Here is a 20,574-nt window from a genome sequence, read left to right as displayed (position 1 = left end):
TCCATCCCTGCATTACAGAGGTGCTTGTGCAACCCGCCCCAGGTACTTGGCCAACGGGAGGACAACGGGCGGCCCGGCACGCAGCGCCACAGCACAGCACAGTGCAGCACAGCACGCAGCAAATGCAGCGGTGCGGAACGCCCAGCCCTGCTGCTGCTGCCCCACAGCTCCCAGCGCCGTCCCCTGCTCCCAAATGCCACAGATTCCTGCCCTAAGCCACGGCCGGACCTGCAAGGCAGGATTAACCGGTGCCCTCCGGCTGCTCCCACTCTTGGCAGGGACGGCGAAAGCTCAAGCTGAAAAAGGGAGAAAGGAAAAGCCAACCCTGGGATCTTTCTCTTGTTGGGTTTCCCCCTTATCGTTTTCCCTATTAAAACGGTGCACGGGCAGCTCTCAGTGCACACGCGGGGCTCCCCACCGAGCCCGGCTGTCTCCCCACGTCGGTGCCACCACAGAACCCAGTTTGCTCGGGATGCAGCCAAGGCTTCGCCAGGTTTCTCTCTCCCTCCTTTCCTTCCTCTGGTGCTGCTTGCTGACAGCAGCATCTGTCACGGAACAATGCAGCGGTGCGGGCCAGCAGCCGCCGCAGGCACCAAGCAGCCCGGGCTGCAGATCAGAGCTCTGCCCTCTCCTCCGTGCTGTGCCCATAACGCATCCATCCCTCCTGCCTGCACCCGTGCATCCTGCAGGCCCGGAGGAGCCCGTCGGTTGGTGCTGCGTGCTCCTCCTGCCCTCAGCACGTCCCCACTCCCCCTTTTGCTGCCATCTGAACCGGCAAAAACGTCGCAGCAAAATAAACAAATACATAAATAAACCTTTGGGTTTGGGTGGGTTTTCGTGGCTTGCAGCAACAGAAGGCAATGATCGGCCCCACGGAGCGGCTCCGGGGCTGAACCAGCACAGGGCAGGGCTGGGGAGGCTGGAATTCCATTTTTTCGCCCTTTTTCTTTCCCATATAAAGACTTTATGAAGAATTTTTAAACTTCCTGCTGGTGTTTGTCACGAAAGCAGCCCGGCCATCCACTTGGGACGTTGATTGCCCTGTAAATACCGCCGGTTTGCATTGAGCACCGAGCTTTTGGAGGCGGATTCTTTGCATTGCATCTTCCACAAAGCCCGGGGAGCTGAGCCGGGTGTTTTGCAGCTCTATGGGGTTGAGATAGGTGGGTTGAAGTGCTGTGCCACCTAATTTGAGCTGCTGAAACACAGCATAAAGGGCCCTGGGCTCGCAGATAGCAGAGCTGGAGGGACTGTCCTTCTGTCCTCAGCGCTGAGGCTGCACCATGAGTGCTGCGCTGTTTTGGGCAGCAAAGGAAAGCCACGAGGAGCGCAACTGCAGCCGGGCAACGGAGCTCAGAGGGGTCCCAGCACTGCAGCTCTGCCGGGGGGGGGGGGCTGGAGGAGGTGGGGAGGGTCAGCCTGGAGCAAAGGAGGCACGGGGGGGGGGGGTTATCCCATCCCACGACCCCCTGCAGGGGCCGGCAGCGAGCCGGCTTGCTCTCTGCTCCACGAATAAGCCATAGGATGAGAGGGGACGGCCTCGCATTGCAGCAGGGGGGGTCAGATCGGGCGCTGGGAACGATTTCTTCCCCAAAGATCGCTGTAGGCTGCCGGGGGGGGAGGGGGTCAGTGTCCCTGGAGGCAGCGTGGTGTGTGGGGGGGACGGAACACAGCAGAGCCCCGGCAGTGCCATACGACCCCCCCCCCCCCCAACTCGCTCCCCGCGGGGCGGGGCGGCGCGCACCCCTTACGCAACGCGCTCTCGCCGCTCTACGTGCGCGGCCGCGTGGCCGCCGCGGCGCGCGCACGCGCTGTCCCTCCTCCCCTCCTCCTCCTCCTCCTCCTCCCTCACGGCCTCCTCGTGCCGGGAGCGCGCGCGCGCCCCCGCCCCTCCCTCCCTGCCTCCCTCCCGCCGCCGCCGCCGCCGCCGCCGCCGCTCGCTGTATCGGTGCGGGGCCGCCGCCGATCGCAGCCCCCCCTCCCCTTCCCCAACCTCCCTCTTTCCTACTCCTCCCGCCGCACCGCCCCGCCGCGGGGGGGCGCTCTGCGCCATGCCGGCCAAGCGGCCCTTCGAGCGGCTCCCCGCCGACGTCAGCCCCCTCAACTACGGGCTCTGCCTCAAGCCCGACCTCATCGACTTCACCTTCGAGGGGAAGCTAGAGGCCGCCGTGCAGGTGAGCTCAACCCCCTCAACCCTCCCCGTAAGGCCGGGCAGGTGCAGGAGGGCCCCGGGAACGGCCCCGCCCCGTGAGGCCTGGTCGGGGTGCGGGGGGTCGGGGTAGGCCGCGGCGTGAGGCGGAGGGGGCCGTGAGCGGGTTGGGGGCAGAGGGAGCGCTGGGAGGCCTGCGAGGAGCAGCTGGGGGGGGGCTGAGGGCCAGTGGGGGGGTTGGGGGCCAGTGGGGGGGTTGGGGGCCGATGTGGGGGTCTGAGGGCCAATGGGGGGGGGGTCTCAGGGCCAATGGGGGGTGTCTGAGGGCCGATGGGGGGGTCTGAGGGCCAATGGGGTGGTCTGAAGGCCGATGAGGGGTCTGAGGGCCAATGGGAGCTGCCGTGCGGTGCTCGGGGGGGGGTGTTGGAGCACGGTGGGACCCTCCCGGGGGCTGAACGCTCTGTGAGCCCTCGTGACCGCGGACCCGCAGGAGGATGAGTAAGTTTGTGTCATGTGGGAGAGATCCTGGAAAGAAAAAAAGGGTGTAAATCTAAGCGCCGGTGTCCGTACGGCACCGCAGCACCACAGCGTGCTGCCTTGGAGCTGCAGAAATCCCCATCTCTTCCGCCTGGGTCCCAAGCACCGATTCCTGCCTTCGCGCCCAAGTGCTGCTGCTCTGCCCCGGTACAGCTGTGGGGCTGCGCTGCAAATGGGATCACTGCAATCAGCCCGGTTAAAAATAACACGGGGGGAGGGGAGCGGCGGGTTTTTAAGCCAGGCTGGCTGCTGGGAGAGAGTGGTGTTGAGCTGCAGCCTTGGAAACTTCGTTTAATTCCAGGAATCGTGTTGGTTCGGAGCCTTCTTATGGGTTTGGTGTGGGGTTTGTGGATTTTAGCCCCGCTGGGGTATGGTAATAATGCTCTTTGCTGCTGTTCGGGGGATTGCTCAATGATTTCTTAGAGCAGAGGGTACCACCTGACAGTGCAGAGTTCTGGACTTTCTGACCAGCTGAGGGTATGAGGAAGAGCATTGATGTGGAGGGTTCAAGGTTGTCACCAATTGAGCTCTCGCTGTGGTGAGCGTGTTGTTCCCATGGGAGAGAGAAATAGAGTAGGGAGATGTTTTGAAAAGCCTCTAATACGATGCGTCTTTATTCTTAAGTAGCATAACAACCATAGGTGGAAGAATTTCCAGGCTGCATCCCAGGTGTGTGTGCAGGAGGTGGATGTGGTGAGTGCTGCAGATCTGAAGCTTGCTCGGCCGCTGGTGTCCCCAGCATGGTGAAGGCGTGCTCCAGCTAATGAGAGGGTAACTTCTGCACCTAATGGGGAGAAGAAGAACCAGCTCTCCAACAGTGCTAGGTGGACAGAGTGCTTCTGGTGCAAGGGAATGGCTTGCTTAATGAGAATGTGCTAACGTTTGCTAGTTATGTGTTACTGAGTTGAGTCTAGAAGAAAGAAATCTTGTGCCTTCTAATTGGTTCAGTTAAGGACCTGTTGACCGTTTCTCATAGCAGCCTTCATAAGGTGGAGTGGGGTTCAGCCTGTTTTCAGCATCCCTTGTGCAGGCATGGAGGTGAAAGTGATTTAACATGAAGACAAACTGAATTGTCAGGATGTTGGGTAAGGAGTGAAAATAATCATTAGGTACACTGCTTCTTCCTGAAAGTCCAGAAATCGTTTTTAGTAATTAATAAAGCATAATCATTAGTCCCTCTGCCCCATTCCAGTATGATTATGGCTGGGCGAGTGGTAATCCACCTTAAATACTGAAAGGGTTGATGCTTTCTGACCTGCAGGGTGAGGGCTGAAATTGTGACACCAAAATGAATCAGGATTAATCTCAGAATTATGGGAACTTCATTATACACTTCAGAAAGGTTTGTTTGCTATTTTGCATATTTAACAGCAAACTGGAATTAGCGAAGGCTGTAATTCTTAGTCAGGGCACCAGGAGCAAACACTTGATGGGTGAGTTTGTGCTGCTGACTCTGAGCAGGGTTTGGCAGCCTTCTGTGTAGACTTTAAGGCTTTCAACTTCAGCACCAGGCCCTGAAAAACGTGTAATGATCCCTCCTGGCTGTGGGCACTGCACTCAGGGAGATGTCTGTAAGGAACTTAACAGAACACTTTGCTTTTTTGCTCCACTAATAAATGATGCATCTCTTCCATGGCTTCTTCAGATACACATCAGAGAGTAAAGCCCTTCACGATTGGAAAGATAAGGAGGTTGCTTCGGTGTCAGCAGTGAGCAGGCTGGTTTCAGAGGCTTAAAAAGAAAGAATATGTGCCTGTAGTTTATTATGGCACTTCAAGTTTTCAAGCTGGGGAAACGACCCTCTGTCTGGTAATTGTTGTTCCTTGATAAAGGAACAATGCTCTAAGCTGTCTTATAACATTTAATATGTTAGCTTGTTAAGTGTGTGGCAGCCTAAATATGAAGTTTTGAGTGGTTACCTGAGATTCTTCAGTCATGTAAATTGTGGTCATAGGGGTATGTTGGAAGCCTGTAGAATTATGTAACAATTATATAAACAGACAGTTTTCAGTTGGCATGGTTTAAAACCCAGGAATCCTTGCAGGTTCCCTGTGAAATAGGCCCTTGGTCACAGCCAGGACGGGACGTGGGGGGGAGCAGATCCTGTGTGTCAGCTGTGGGTCTGGAGCTGGAGCAGCAGTGCCTGCTATGGTCCTGTGCCCCTCCAGCAGCTGCACTCCTGGAGCTCTGAACCGTTCCTTTGGGCGTGTGGATGTTTCAGAATGAGCACAATGAAGATTTGGTGTTTTTTTTTTGTTTGTTTGTTTTCGAGTGGAAGCAGTTAATCTCCTTTATTCATCTGTTAGCTGGAGATTTATTTATTGCAGCCCTGGTGCTCCGGGTGCAGTTATCAGTGCTGTGCACTCCTGTTGCTCAGTGGTTGGGTCAGCGCTTTGCTGTTCTGCTGGAGGGTGTGGGACAAAGGGGGGATGTGCTGTCAGCCCGTTCTGCACTGTGCTGAAAGGCAAGCATGAGTAACACAGAGACACATCTGGCTGCTGAAGCTCAGCATTCTGTGAGCCTCCAGGAGGGAATTCCCAGTGCTGTCACAGCTCTGAGCGCTCACCTGTCCGTGTAGGGCAGTAGGTGCAGTGCTGCCTTCCTGCTGCTGTCTCTGGGGAGTGTAGCAGTGATTCACCCCTCACAAACTGCAAAGCAACACATCTTCTACCTAAGGAATTTACAACCTGAGGTGGATGGCTCATTCACGGATCTTTCCCAGTGCCTTTAATGTGTCTTAGGGATACTCTGTTATATTTAGCAATGTTTAACCTGTATCTGTTGCTTTTAATAGGCTGATAAGGCAGAGTGAGCTAAGCTAAAGATATGCAGTCTTCCGATCTCACTGCATGCCAGTTAAAGATTGACACTTTAGTATGTAAACCTTGAAAAATTAAGCTGTAATAAGTGTAGTATTTGTGCTCAGCAGCTCTTGAGGTGGGCAGGAGATGGTGAGTGTCATACGCGGTCGTATTATCCAGCTTTGTAGTTTACATTTGCAGTACCTTAAATTAGGTCTGAATTTGGGTAACGTGAGCATTAAAGGTACTGTGCTGAGTGCTGGAGCCTGCTGCTTCTCAGTCGGCTGCAGAAGTAGGAATCTTTGCTCCTTTCCTCTCCAGCTCTGTGTTCCATAGTGCTAAGGTGATTGCATTAATTACAGTTGCAGAGGGATTTATTTGACCATGCAGACTGTTCTCTTCTGGAGCACGTGTGACTACTGCAGATGGATGTAGTTGGGATGGTCACTGGAATGAGGTGGATTTTTCCAGTGGGCCTATTGGTCTTGGCAGTGGTAGTTTTACTGCTTGGCTACCATGATTTCCTCTTAGATGCAAATTAATAAAACCTTTTCATACTTTTCTCATTGTATTTAGGAATTCTTCAAAAGCTGCGTCTTAGAAGAGAACTGAAGTAATTTTAGTTGACTATTTTTAGAGGGTAAAAGCTGAAAGCGTGCATGCTTGATGTAATGCTGCATTAAGGAAAGTATTCTGAAGCAGAGTTATGATATGTAATTACCTGGACTTGCAAAGGGCCCTGGAGAATTAGTTTTGGCTGCAGAAGGTGCCTTCTGAAGCACCCAGTGCTGCATTTCAGGTAGGCTGGCATTCCACTGAAGCCATTCAAAATCTTGTTTCTCATGTCCTGAAAAAAGTTTTTCCATCAAGTCCTTTCCTGCTAGAGAAAATAAATGGCCTTACAGCATCTTTGAGTCATGTTTGGCACAGCTCTGCAAAAGTCTTCATTGTTTCTCACTGTCAGAATAACAGTGTAGGTGCCACCGTGCTCACAGCCCCTGCCCCTGGGCTCAGCCTGTCCATAGGAGGAAATGTAACTGGAACACAAGCAGAGGAAAGGAGCTGTACAGCACTAAGGCAAGAGTGATTTCATCTTTTTGTGCTTAATGAACATTGTGGTGCACACAATAGTTGAGTAATCAGCCTTTTCAGCTCTTCTGTGCAGCACGATATTGCCTCGGAAAACTTTTTGGGAGCAGCTTTTGCTGTGATTTCATGCTGGGGGTGAGATTTGCCTTCCCAGCAGCAACTGCTGGGCGTGGAAAGGGATGTGCTGGGCTGGGAAAGCTTCTGCACCAAAGCATCCCATGTGTTATGGGGCAGTGCTGGCTCTGAACGCTGCCGGAGCTCCGTGGGAAGCAGAGAGCTTAAAGCTTTGCAGCTCATTCCTTCATTCCATACTCGGTGGGGCCGTGCTGCAGGTTCTCATGAGATAAATGGGTCAGAAGCAAAGCACGGGTGGTTTGTGGTTCTGTGCTGGTGTTGTTCCTACAGGTGTGTCTGTTGTTGATCATCTGAGCGATCAGAGGGAGCAGGCTCTTGGCCAGGGCCTGTGCACCAACGTGAGAACTTTCCTTCCACAATTCAATGAGGAGAACCTCAGAAGTGCACTGTGCAGTGTGTGGTCCATATCTGTATCCATGTGCTGAGTTTTACCCTTCATCTTTCAGAGTTGGAGGGTGAACGTTTTTCCATCTCCTGGCTCTCTCAGTCCCTTTAAATGCCTCCTCCATAACACACTGTAGGAGGCAAGGAGTAATTGCCTTTCTAAGGAGCCTCTGAATTTGTCTCCACTTAAACGTAAACTTTCTTATTCTGCAGCACAGTGCTGCACTGGAAATTCCTCTGTCCTCAGAAGAGGTCATTTTTTACAGATCAAGTCTATTGTTAAATCCAGTATTGTCTGCAATTTGGACAACTATTTATGCATCTTGAATTCTTAATCCAGAGAGATTTGGATTTGTAGATTGAATAAAGGTCTTCACAAGTACTCTTTTATAAAAAGATTTTCTCATCCTGATTTTTCTGTGTTTTAGAAGACCTCGAAAAACCCCAAACCTTACAATTGTGATGAAGATCATTGGGCATGGATCTCTGTTTTTGGGGAGGTGTTGCAATCCTTTGGTTTCACGCACACCAAATGGAAAACATGGATTTCGGATTGCAAGTCTGTACTGGAAGCATCGGCTCCAGCCTGAGTTCTGCAGCTGTTACATCTGTTAGCTTTGTGCCTTGCAAGTGTGTTGTATCCCTTGCTGTGGAATCCCAAGTAGTTCTTTGGGTGCTCTTGGTTTGCTTCTGTGACCCTGAGGGGCACCGTGGGGAAAGGAGCTGAGTGCTCAGTGCACAGCCAGCTCTGCTGCTGGAGTGAGCTGCAACTGCTTGCTTCAGCAGCAAGGGTGGTGACGAGAGAGTGGAGAAACTCCTGGGGGAGGTTTGCCTCCAGTGAAGCATCTGAGGGGGGGTGGCTTTCCTTGGGAAATCAGGTTTTAGCACTTGGGCAGGCGGATTATTAGATTAGGTGGACCATTCTTATGATGAGTGCGCTGCTATTGAGTTACACGTTTGAATTTCTTAAGCCTCTCATCACCGACCAGATTTGGGTTTTGTGTACACAATGACTAAGGAAGCATTCCTTTGGTCAGCCTGGGCAGGAGGGCTCGGGGCTGAGAGCTGCTGTGCTCACCTCCTTGGATGCCCACCGTGCCCCCCAGCACTGATGCTCACGCTTTGTTGCTGTGCATCTACTGGTAGCAGGGCCAGGCACAGGGGCTAACAGGGCATGTTGTAGGAACAACAAAGCAATCAAGAAGGGGCTGTAAGTCCTCATGCTTTAAGGAACGAGGTGTCAGGGTACGGTCGTGGCTTCGTTAAGATGTTGGAGAGGTTCTGTTTTCTCTGAAGAGCTGGCATTGCTTGCTGCCTGAAGTGGTGTCCTGCATAGCAGCACTACCAGCTCCATCCAGCATGCTGGTTTGGGTGGCTGCAGCCCTAAGGTTCTGAATAATTCCTAGTTTGGTTCCCAAATATTTAGCCCCTTTGTAATTAATTGATATTTAATTTGAATTCTTCTGCGTTCAAGCTCTTGCATCCAAATAGGGAGCTGGCACAGGGAGGCGGTTTGTTACTACACTGGGAGCTGGCCACTTGTTAAATAAAGCAAAGTGTGTGTAGCCAAGAGCTGGCAGAAGGAAAGCTTTCAGGAAAATGTAAAGGGAATTTCTTGGCAGATGTTTTTAACCTAAGAACTTCTTACAGCATCACCAGTACAGAACGCTGCGCTGTAGGTTGTGCTGCTTGAGATCTCTGGGAGATGTGGGTTTGTGTTCACAAGCATTCCACTTGTTCTGCAGTCTCCTCTAGGTCGCCACTGAAAGGAAGCCTAGAGCTCTCTATCTATTTTCATTGGTCTTGGATTCCAGGCATGCACAAGGGCCCTATTGTCCAGCGTACGTACTGGTATTGAACAGGCAGTCCATTCCCTTAAATAATTTACAGTATTGATAAGTAGGGACAGAGGGTTTGAATGGGATTCAGGTACTCAGGTTCTGAAAAGGACGAGAGCAGTCGATGGAAAATCTTTTTCTTTGCCCATTGGAAGCACATGGTGATGTGGGAGTTTATAGATGAAGTGGAGGTGGGAATGCCTACCTTAGTGGGGTGCCCTCTCCTCTGTGCTCCCCTATTCCTGATGCTGATGATGTTTCTCTTACAGGTGAAGCATGCCACCAACCAGATTGTGATGAACTGCGCTGACATCGACATCATTACAGCCTCCTATGCACCAGAAGGAGATGAAGGTAGGGCTGCTCTTCTGCTGTCTTATGGTAATGTGTTTTTGACACAAAGTGCTGCTGCCAGCAGTTAACAACTTCAACAGAAAAAAAATATAATAATTGGAGAAGCTGGCCTCCCTGTAAAGCATGCAGTGAGTTCCCCAGCCTTCCTTCTTTTCCCATTCCTGTGTGTTGCCTCAAGTTTCCTTTGTCCTGCTCTCACATTTGTGTGTCAGAGGCAAAAGGGCAACTGTTGTGACACTGTTTGTTTGTACAGTGGGTACCTGCATAAGAAAACAAGGTCTGTACCTGTGGACTTGGCAATATTGACAAAAGCTGCAGCAAGGGCTTAGCTAGGCCTTGGATCAGGCATAGCTGGCAGTAGGAAATCTTCACTGTGAAGGGTCTGAAGAAGTGCAAAGTACTGAGTTGACATGGAGCAGAATTTTCCTAGTGTGAAAGAAGGTGGTTGTGTGGAGGACAGTGTGCAGTGCAGTGGAGGATGGGAGATTCTTGGGAACACAAGGCAGCAGTATCTGTTGGTGACACGCTGTCACAGCAGTTGATGTCATCACCAATTGTATTTTGTGAAGGTCTTAGCAGGGCCAAAAAGAGTTGTAATGATTAAAGTATGAAATGATTAAGGCGTAGGACATCAGCTGCTTGGAATGGAGTAATGCTTTGATAGTGGGTAAAGGGCTTCTGGCTGTCGTGGGGAGCCTCTACTGCCTCAGGCCTTGTAGTGCTTTGGTCCACGATGTACAGCTGCTTCTTACATCACTCAGACAACAAAAGGCTCTGCAGGAGGAAGAGTCATAGGAGGAACTGTGTCAAAACCTGATTGTGAATTAAAGGAATGAGTGTGGCCATGGGGAGTGGATTAAACTTCCCAGGTATGTCTCCCCAGCAGCTGGGGGCCTCGGAGGGAAGGGCTGTGCCTGAACCCCTGCACAAGGAACCTACCTTTCTTTGGACCATTTCATTCTCCTTGCAGTACTCTCTCTGAAATAGCACTGTCCTCAGGCTAATAGGGTTTGGTGTGGCAAACAGAACATCTGCAGGGAGTTTTTGCATTTAAATTGGTTTGACACTTTTCTTTTTTAATGAACTATGATAGAAAGCAGAGGTGCTGTTGCAAGCTGCAAGGGAAGCAGCTCAGAGTGTGCAGGGTGGAGCGGAGCTCATGGGGTCTGTTCCATCCAGTGCTGTGCCCCAGGCTCACACCACCTACTGACTCCTTATTTTCCTGTTGAGAAAGTGAAAACAAATGGAAAAGGTGCCTGAGAATGATCACTTTCCACTCAAGTCAAGGGAAGTTAATAAAATAGAGTGGATGTTTGTGTGTCGTTTTTGTGTTTTCGGAGCTGATCTCGCTGTCCTTCGGGGGTCTGCTTTTTATATCCTTTAACAGTGGTGCTCTCTCCTTGAAGTATTAAGAGCGGAGCTTCACGAAGGCTTTTGTCTTTAGAACTGAGTAAATTGGAAGCCGATTTCTGTAGCTTGAATTCCTTCATTCTGATTTCAGCTTTCGTAGGGCTCTGGACATGGAGGGCTGCAATGTAGGCACTCACCTCTCCAACTGCTGTAGCATAAATAGTGGAGGTGCAGTTTGGCATGTTTTCTGTAATTATAGTCTGGCTTCACGGGGTTAAAACATATCTTTCAGGTTGGTAAACTGCCAAATAGTATAATGGCTTTGGAAGTAAAATTGCATGAAATTGGCAGACCGTTTGCTGGCACCTGTTGATACAGATCAAGTCAGTCTTACTAATGCTTCTATTGTGCACAGCTTCTGGATGGTAATTTTAGAATTGGTCTCAAAAACCGAATATGAAATGTGGTCCAATGAAGCAACAGAAATCAGCGAAATCAGCAGTTTGGTCCCCCCCCTTCATATTGCTTATGGAGAATGTTTGAGAGTGAGTTCAGTTGCATAAGGATTTCTCCTCAAAGGCTCCACCTGTTTGTTCTTCAGGAGATGGAGGCAGCAGAGGAATTTTAATGCACGTTTCCAGGGAAATCAGGTACATTCCCAAAGTTTGACTGGGAGCTGAGGGACGATTGCTGAAGTTTTCAAGTCAAAGTATGAATTTCTGCTGTGTAGTCCACAGCTGAATGGCAGCGAAGAATAAAGCAGGAGGTATCGATTGCTCAGTACTTTGCAATAGAAAAATTCCAAACCGAAGTGCAGTGATGGGAAGTGGAGGCCGTGGCTTTGCTGTTTGTGTGAGCTCAGTTGTGATGGACCACAGCTCCTCCACAAGAGTGAGTTTTCCATTGCTGTGGGTACAGCTGACTTCTCCCAGCAGGTCTGTTTGAGGGGTCGATCTCATCCCACTATCCCCAATAGTGGGGGCTATTTGAAAAGCAAAACACAAAGCCCCCCACACCCCAACCTGTGTGCATAGGGCAGCATTCTGCTACAGCCAGCTTGCTTTCCAGTATTCCCAATCCCACCATTTCCACTTTGCCTTCTCTGTGTGCTCCGTGTATGTCTGACATCGGTTAAAACCGCTGGCGAGGATCCACGTTTGTAAGTATGTAATACAGAAATTGGAATCATTAATTGACGTTTCCATCTCGTTACCGTGCAATTTCAGGAAGTACTTTGTAGGAAGGCTGTAATTTGTTTAAAATGCTGTTGTAAAATCTCATCTGCAGCACTCCCAGCCCGGGAGAGTCTCTAGCTCTGATTTGGGTGCTTTTTTTCCAAGGCAGCTCCAGCAGCTTTGTATTTTCTCATGCTATTTGGTCCAGACTGTGCACTAATGTGCTAGTGATTAACTTGCAACCTTACAGTGCCAGACTCTCCAAAGTGAGCAGGCTGCCAAAACTGTGTTGTTCTCCTCAGGAGCTTTTGTATTCAGTGCTGTTAGGAATTCGGACGGCCTTTTACTGCAATTACATCTTTGCTGTGAGTGGCTCTCTTAAACGACAAGAAATATTGCTGGTGGTTTTCTGTGCTTCTCTTTGCTGTGGGTTTAATTATTAGTGCTGAGTCGTCAGTTTAGAGAGTGTAACTTTGGATCTTTCATTTATATTCTGTTACTTTTGACATGTGTATGTATCAGTAACTGCTTTGAGGGCTGTGTGAGCCGCCCTTGGATGACAGCGAAGAACAAAGCAGGGGATATCGATCCTTCTGTACTTTGGAATAGAAAAATTCCAAACCTAAGTGCAGTGAGTGGAGGCCGTGGCTTTGTTGTTTGTGTGAGCTCAGTTGTAATGGACCACAGCCCCTCCACAAGAGTGAGCTTTCCATTGCTGAGGGTACAGCCGACTTCTCCCAGTGGACAAATCCAAGCAGGTCTGTTGAAGTCTGTTGAAGAATCTCACCCCGCTTACAGCTGATCATTCAACTCCTGGAGCTTCCCAGTGCAGTCCGGAGTTGTTTTCGATCCTGTAAAGATCTTTGTCTGTTTGCACAGCTAGAGCTGTGTCGTGGTGTTGCCCTGCCTGAAGGCCAAGCAGCGCGGTGTGAAAGCAGCACTCGTGTGGTTTGTGTGCTCTGTGAGCAGAGGGTGGTGTTTGCTCTGACTTAGGGCTGAGAGCATCATATTCCAGAAAAACAACACATCACGTTTTATACGAAATAAAAACGTGTCTCCAATTACATTTCCTATCTGTAGAACAGCTTATCTGAGCATCTTGAGAACGCTCAGGCCTCTGGAGCTGCATACCTGGGTTCTTGTAGTGACACTTGAGCAGGGAAGGCAGGGCACGCCATAAATTACAGCCTTGTTTTAAAGGAGCTTTTCGATCTGATTGCACAGCCAATGGAGCAGTAAGCTGTTCTGTTTTGTCCCTTCTTTCTGTGATTGTTCAGAAAGCAGCATGTGTTTCTGTGCGTTTCCCAGGCTGGATGTGGCTCTGGGCAGACAGCTCTAGTGGTTGGTGACCCTGCATTTGGCAAGGGTGTTGAAACTAGATGATCTTTGAGGTCCTTTTCAACCTAGGCCATTCTGTGATTGCAGAGGCTGTTTGCTGGATTGTTCTCCCGAGGTCAGTTCTGAAGAGCTCTCTGGACCTTCTCTGCCATTTCAGCACCCAAACCGTGTTTTCCTGTCAGATTTGCTGTCACTGGGTGGGGTGGGCAGCTCGTGCTGGGAGTGCTGTCACTGGACGCTGGTTTGGGCATTTCATGAATCTTCACTAACTGTTCTGACCTGCCAAATATTCACTGTGAACCTGGAGTTGCACATTCCTGCACGGCGAGGTGTATTGCCGTGCCCAGGGTTACCCAGCTGGTTCATTCGAGGTACTGACGTGTGGTCTCTCTTTCTGCTGATCTGTTTTGGTGCAGATTTGCATTCCTTAGAGATAGCTAGTTAAGGCAGCTGTTAATTATAGGGGGACAAAGATAGCAGAACTTGCACAGCAAGGCCCTGTGCAGCTATTTTAGATCTGTGGTTGGAGGAGCATCATCGTGCATTGCTTCGTGTGCCCCAATGGCACTCGGGGAGCTGGGAAGGAAGGGAAGAGCTTTGGAGGACATGGATCTGTCCATGGGCTGCTGGGCAGCTCAGCTCTGCTGGTTCCCTCCCCCAGCTCTCCTGCTTGCTCTCATAGTTCAGATGTTTGCATCTACAAATAGATCCCAACGCTGTGTGAATGAATGCCGGGCTGCTTAATATTCCAGTTGGTTTTGGATGCCCTTGCTGAATGGTGCACAGTCTCCAAGGTAGGTCTGTGTGTCTGAAGACATGCTTTAAATAAAATCAGCATTGAGTTTTTCTTAGTGGTTGTAACCAAACAAAACCAGCTTGCTGTGGGTATTAGTGTGCTTTTCAAACCAGCCCACAAATTATTAGTTAAATCATAAGCATTCTGCTCAGGATAATTAACAGGACTCCTGCTGCACTAATGTAAGCGTTTAATATTGAGGGAAAACAGTGCCATTTCTTACTGTTCTCAAGGGTTGGAGTAGTGCTGCACAGGCTGCTGTTGTTGCTGCACGTTTACAGGTTGGCAGCAGAGCTGAAGTCCATGCTGCATGCATGGTGGCTGCACCCTCTGGAGTAAATGTGCTGAATTCAGGTCTGAAGCAAGGTGATGTACAGTCACCCCAGACAAAGCTGGCATTTCTTTGGTTGCTCAAAACGATCCTTCTAGATTATTCAAAGCCTTCATTGATTTGCTGTTGGATTCAGCTGATCAGGTTCATCTTAAGTGCTCAGGACTTATAAACCACTGGATCATATTTCAAACAAAATCTGTTTCTCTTTCAGAGGTACATGCCACAGGGTTCAACTATCAAAATGAGGATGAGAAGGTTACCCTCTCCTTTCCCAGTACCCTTCAGAAAGGTAAGAGGTATTCAAGTGCTTTCAGCTCACTTTACCCTGTGCATTTATGGTGCTTGCATTAGCAAAGCTGGAGCAGCAGCTGTGTGTCCCCTGGAGGCTGAGGGAGTGGGACCTGAGCTATCAGCTGTCAAGCTGAAGTAGATTTAGTTCTGAGAATACCTTAAAGTTGGAGTTCCCTTTTCTAGCAGAAAGAATGCAGTTCAAGTAAGTGCCATAAAAAGCTGCTATTCATCTGTTTCTCTAGGAAGTGCTTTGATTATCTCTGTGGCTGTTCAGTGAATGGATTCTTAGAGCAGGCAGCACAGATTAACACCTGACTTAAGAAACCTCTTTTACAAGGTCCCTTTGGTACTAAAATCTTTAAGATTGATGCGAAGCAGAAATGATAAGATCACTTTGACTGTGGGCCCCTGGAACTGGAGAGATTGTTTCCTTAATGCTGGTGTTTGCTTCTAACATGAAGGTGACTCCAATTATTTACCTGCTACTGGGCGTTAGGCTCGAAGCTATTTCTGTCACATACTGATGATCTGTTCTCCTCTTACTGAGAAAGAGCTAATCTGAGTTACTGCAGTATTTTCCTAGGTTTGAATGCACTAAATCTTTTGAAACTATTGTTTTTTTGCTGTGCTGGGTTTGTGGATTGAAGCTTTGCTCCTTGGTTTGGGTGAAGCTGCTTTACTTCATCTTTTCAAACACAAATGTAAAGATTGTTGGTTGATAAACTGCTGGCGTTTCATTCAGTGGGATATTGGCACGCTGCCTTTCTGATCAAGATCAGGTTTCCCCTTTTACACTGAGACATCGAGGGCAGAATAAATCCTGAGACTAATTGACTTAGAAGCTTGAATGCAACCAGTGCTCCACTTTGGCGTTTGCAGTAGGTTTCAGAGGATGAATAGCCACATCCTATGTTGTTGCAAATATACACGAGAGCTGTGGGCTCAGACTTGTCAAATGGCTTAAGGGAGATCTCTCCTGGTTCCTGTGTTGTGTTTAGAGGATGAGGAGGAGTGCTGTCAGGTCTGTGGTCTGGTATGCCTGGCTTTGCCTGCACTGGTTTTGATGCTTAGCTCTACTGGATTTCACTGTTTCATAAGGAGAGCAAAGAGTTTGAAGGAGACTGGCAGAAAACCCATGGGTGGGGATGAACTGAAGGGCCATCTTCAGAAAGGCAGTGGTCCAGCTGAGAAGCCCAGGCTGCAGATCTGGGCCAAAGAAATGCACTGTGCTGTACCCATACCAATGTCCAATCTGCTTCTATTTCAGGGACGGGAACGCTGAAGATAGACTTTGTAGGGGAGCTGAATGACAAAATGAAAGGTTTTTACCGAAGTAAATATACCACCCCTACTGGAGACACACGCTATGCTGCTGTCACTCAGTTTGAGGTATGGGCTGTATTTCTGTTTTCAAGGAATGTCATTCTTATTGTGGTGTTTGCTCTCCGCAGCAGAACAGGCCTGCTTTCCTGGCTTTAGCTCAGCTCTGGGTTAACTTCAGAAATGCAGTTTTTTGTTTGCTTCTCGTGGATGGGCAATGCTAAAACTGTCCTTTATGCTGTGTCTTGAAGGTCAGTGCATTCTGGGTCTGGCACGTTCCCCAGCCAACAGTCATGCTGATGTGTGATGCGTTATATATAAATAAAACAGATGCAATGTTTAGAAACATCTATTTATGTAGATGTGGTCAAACACATCTGTATAACTTGCCTCTGTGAAATATATTAATTTTTAATTAGAACGTTCTGCCTTTATCTCAGCATCATAATGACATCCAAAACGCGAGCCAGAAAATGGCTCAAGCGTTATGTAAGCCCTGGTCAGAAGGACAGAATTTCATTCCATATTGTGATTTCATAGCTGTGTGCCACATGTAAACATGGAGTGCTTACCTCGTGCTCACAGCAGGTTTCCTTTGGCTGCAGGCTGCTGTTAGGATATGGGTAGGTGGTCCTCCGTGTGCTGTCTGGGAACGCCTGTGTGCCCTTCTGCTTTCACATGACTGAGCTTTGCTCCTGCCATGACTCTGCTAAATTCTGCTCAGACTGTAGAATTCCATCAGAGCACAGAGTGCTTTTTAGAGGGAAAGAACAAGAGGGGAATAAACTATCACAGTAGTAACAAAATGCTTTACTGTAAGGGTCAGGGGGTGTCAGTGAGGAGGCTGCACAGTACCATCACCACCAGCCAGCATTCATCCAACTTCTTGCCCATAAAATATACCTATTTTTTCTGTGTTTCCATTGCAGCAGCTTCCTGTGATTTCCTGGGTTAATGTTCTTTCTTCTTTCAGGCTACTGATGCTCGCAGAGCTTTCCCTTGCTGGGATGAGCCTGCTATTAAGGCAACTTTTGATATTTCATTGGTGGTTCCTAAAGACAGAGTAGCTTTGTCAAATATGGTAAGTTCTTGGTGCACCAACTGTCTTCTGAATACAGCTATAATAAAGGCAGCTGCCTGATGGAAAGTGAAATGTGTTTGGGGACTTAGGAATGCAGTCTGCCTTAGTAGCTATGAGTAAGCAGCTCTAAATTGAGAGAACTCTTAAGAGATGATATTGTTATTTCAGATGCTAGCACAAAACCTAAACAGACCTTACAAACCACAGTGGTGCGTGTTTGTTTTTTTAGCTAAAGTCTAGCATATGTCATGCCACGTGCTGCTTGATGAAGAGTGACTGGGGGGGAGGGGGTAAACTGCCAATCCTTTGCATGTTTGTATAGCTGCTATAACTTGAGATAAACAGGCATGTTTTTTGCTCTGGAGGATTTCTGAGCAGAATTAGGGTAAGATGTGCAAGTGGAAGTACTTCTGTCACAAATACAAGCGGGCATTCTCAGGTTACTGTTTTAAATATGGTACAGATATTTCTGGAATGTGCTTCTGGAGAAGAGCACGTGAGTTTTAAAATGGGTTTTATTTTCATGTCTTTATTTCAGTAAGTTCAGTTCATCTCACTTTCCTCGTTACCTGAGAGGTCTGGCTTTGCTCACTGACCATGTGGTTATGGTTTCTGTTTCAGTATTTTATACAGGCCTCATGCCTTAATGGGAACTGCGTAATATCCTCTTTGGAGGGCAGCAGCTGATAGCTAATGTGCTCAGCTGCCTTTCCAGTAATAGAATACATAGTATAAAAGAGCACCTGCCTTTCCAGTAATGGAATATCATGTGTATATCATAGTAGCACATCTTCATCCGTGATGAGGCTTATTGTAGCTGGGGGGGAAAGCTAATGATCTGTATTACAAAATCAGGGAACTTCTTTCATGTTAAACATGTGATTCCTAACGATGCAGTAGCTAATCCCATGCATGGCAGAACAGTTTCACTTCCACAAAACTGCTTCTCTTTCATGTTGAAGAATGTCATTGACCGGAAGCCATACCCAGATGATGAAAACCTGGTGGAAGTCAAGTTTGCTCGCACCCCCATCATGTCGACGTATCTGGTGGCGTTCGTGGTGGGAGAATATGACTTTGTAGAGACCAGGTCCCTAGATGGTGTCTTAGTGCGTGTTTACACTCCTGTGGGCAAAGCTGAGCAAGGAAAGTTTGCATTAGAGGTAAATGCACTCAGGGTGATTTTGTTATTGCTGCTGTGAGCTCCTGCAGGCTGTGTGTGCCTCTCCTGGGGTCACACAGATCTGCCAGAGCTTTGGGAGGGTGTTCTGCTTTAATAGCTCGGAAGGACTGGGTTTGATGTTAAAGGAAACTTCACTCGTGGCTAATGCCAAAAGAACACACGTTTCACTCGAGTCGTTTTGATGTAATGGTGCAGGCTGTGATCCGAAGATGATGAGGAATACTGAAGGGAAGGGCACAGCCTGGGAGAAAAAGGGGATGGGAGCCTTCCAAGGCTTTGGGGATGGGAGCCTTCCAAGGCATTGTGCTCTGGAAGCTGGGAATGAGTCTTCTGGAGGAAAGCTGGTGTGTGCTGCTCTCATAGGCTGGTCTTGGCCATCAGGAAGCTTTTCCTTTTACCAACTGTTTCAAGTTAACAAAATATTTACCAGGTTTCTCCTCTTCTCTTACAGGTTGCTGCTAAAACTCTGCCTTTTTATAAGGACTACTTCAATGTTCCTTACCCTCTTCCTAAAATTGATCTCATAGCTATTGCAGATTTTGCTGCTGGTAAAGTAACTCACTTTATTGATGAACTGTATTTTATTTGAATTATAAACATTTAGGAAGAGGTGTGTATCCATATCAATAAACCTTTGTATTTATTTTATAAAGGTGCCATGGAGAACTGGGGCCTTGTTACTTATAGGTATGCTGTTAAAATACTGTCTTTCCCCTCCTTTGTTCACTAATTCTTAGCAGTAACTGGATTAGTTTTAGGGAACTGGCATCATCCCAAATAAGACCAAATCAATACCTTCAGCTCTTGCTTCACTTTGAACCGTTGTGACTTCTGCAGCAGCGTGCATTATTACACAAACCTTAGGAAGGCAGGAATGAGCTCTGTAGGCACTGTCCAAGGGTGTGAGGGTTTTTAACTGCCTGGCAGCACTGCCTGTTCTCCAAGAGAACTTTCTTGGCTGTTTTTTTCCCCATCCAGGTTACGCGCTTACTGGCACAGCTGGAAGGGTTTCTTGTTTTATGTTGTAGGCAAGTTGGTCAATGTAGCAGCCACATGATTATCATGTTAAATGAGGAATACTAACTTGCCTTCCTTTGCAGTTTTTTGTGTTCATCTGATCAAGCTTTTACACCTTTGCTTGATACTCCTGCATGATCTGTGCACATTGTTAGACTGATTCTCCTTCATTTTGTACATTGGACTTGGAAGCTTTGGACTTCAATCCTTTTGAATTTCTTTTGCTAAACTTTGAATTTGGCCTTAAAAGAAAAAAAGAATTTGCAATGGATGTTTGAGTCCAGGTTTAAAATCTACATCTTATTACAATTTTTATGAAATCTTTTACTTCCCCTGGGGAACAAAAAAAAGAACCCACCTACTTATCTTGGATGAGTAGAATCTTTTTTTAAGCCTTTCTTAATTTTTGCTGCTTCATTTTTTTCCCCTTTTACTCTTGATTTGGCACGCTTGCTTTATCCCCTTGGGGACAGAAGGTTGGCACAGTCTGTGTTTGGAGTTTTGTCCCCTCGGAGCACAGCAGTCCTGAAGCTGTGGCCGCCCCACCACGTCCTGGTTGCAATGGGGTGTTTGCAGAGGAAGGTCGTGTGCCTGAGCTGGGAGCAGTTGTGTGCTGGGTGTGGAGGACCCGCGTGTCCACAGCGAGTGTGTGGCACAGCTGGAGAGAGCTGGGCTTCCTTTGGGGATGAGGGAGGCAGAGGAGATTGGCTGTGCATACACCATGCAGTGCAAAGGGAGTTTCAGTTAAGGTGAGACCTGTCACGTCCCCCCTTCCTTCCTAGATTATGTAGGTGAGCTATTTTATACTTAAAGCATAAACTTTCTCGTTCCTGCTTGGGTTATTGCACTTGTCTTCTTGCATGCCATGAGGAACTGTTGCTCCAAAGCATTCCAATAACTGTGGAACTTACCAAAACAACGTCTAAACTGAAATACCTCTTGGTTTTTTTCAGTTGTACCGATCACTCTGTAGCTTGTTTAGGTTATTTAACCTACTTTTGCTGTGTTTTTTAACCTAGGCTTGTTTCACTCTGTTCAGTTACCTCTCTCTTTTAAATACAGGGAGACTGCATTGCTCATTGACCCCAAGAATTCCTGTTCTTCATCTCGCCAGTGGGTGGCTCTGGTTGTGGGACATGAACTTGCTCATCAGTGGTTTGGAAACCTCGTGACCATGGTATCTAACAGTGACAAATTCTTCTAGTTCTTGTTGACGTGTGCTTCATATCATTATTATTAAGTGTCATTATTAGAAGTGTCCTGTAATAACAGACACGCTGCCTTAAAAATTGCTTTATTATCAGTTTCTTCTTTATTAGTGTGTCCTGTAAAGGTATCTGTAGATCTTTTCTAAGACAGGAGAAGACCGAGTATGCTCATTGCTGCTCTTGGGCTCTCACTT

At 48.2% G+C, this 20,574-nt stretch overlaps 1 protein-coding gene across 1 annotated transcript in view; it reads left to right on the top strand.

The window, feature by feature from the left end:
• Positions 1 to 1,840: 1,840 nt before the first annotated feature.
• Positions 1,841 to 20,574, top strand: part of NPEPPS (aminopeptidase puromycin sensitive) — a 28,372-nt gene continuing 9,638 nt past the window's right edge. The window contains exons 1-9 of the mRNA XM_015299474.4: positions 1,841 to 2,174; positions 9,203 to 9,287; positions 14,492 to 14,569; positions 15,839 to 15,960; positions 16,865 to 16,972; positions 17,935 to 18,135; positions 18,607 to 18,703; positions 18,809 to 18,842; positions 20,235 to 20,349. Coding sequence (XP_015154960.2) covers positions 2,052 to 2,174; positions 9,203 to 9,287; positions 14,492 to 14,569; positions 15,839 to 15,960; positions 16,865 to 16,972; positions 17,935 to 18,135; positions 18,607 to 18,703; positions 18,809 to 18,842; positions 20,235 to 20,349 — 963 coding nt within the window. The 5' untranslated portion in view covers positions 1,841 to 2,051. The remainder of the gene's footprint in view (positions 2,175 to 9,202; positions 9,288 to 14,491; positions 14,570 to 15,838; positions 15,961 to 16,864; positions 16,973 to 17,934; positions 18,136 to 18,606; positions 18,704 to 18,808; positions 18,843 to 20,234; positions 20,350 to 20,574) is intronic.

This window comes from Gallus gallus, chromosome 27, assembly GCF_016699485.2.
Source record: "Gallus gallus isolate bGalGal1 chromosome 27, bGalGal1.mat.broiler.GRCg7b, whole genome shotgun sequence".
Classification (NCBI taxonomy): Eukaryota; Metazoa; Chordata; class Aves; order Galliformes; family Phasianidae; genus Gallus; species Gallus gallus.
Note: the sequence above shows the minus strand (reverse complement) of the source record. Positions and strands in the feature narration are given on the sequence as shown.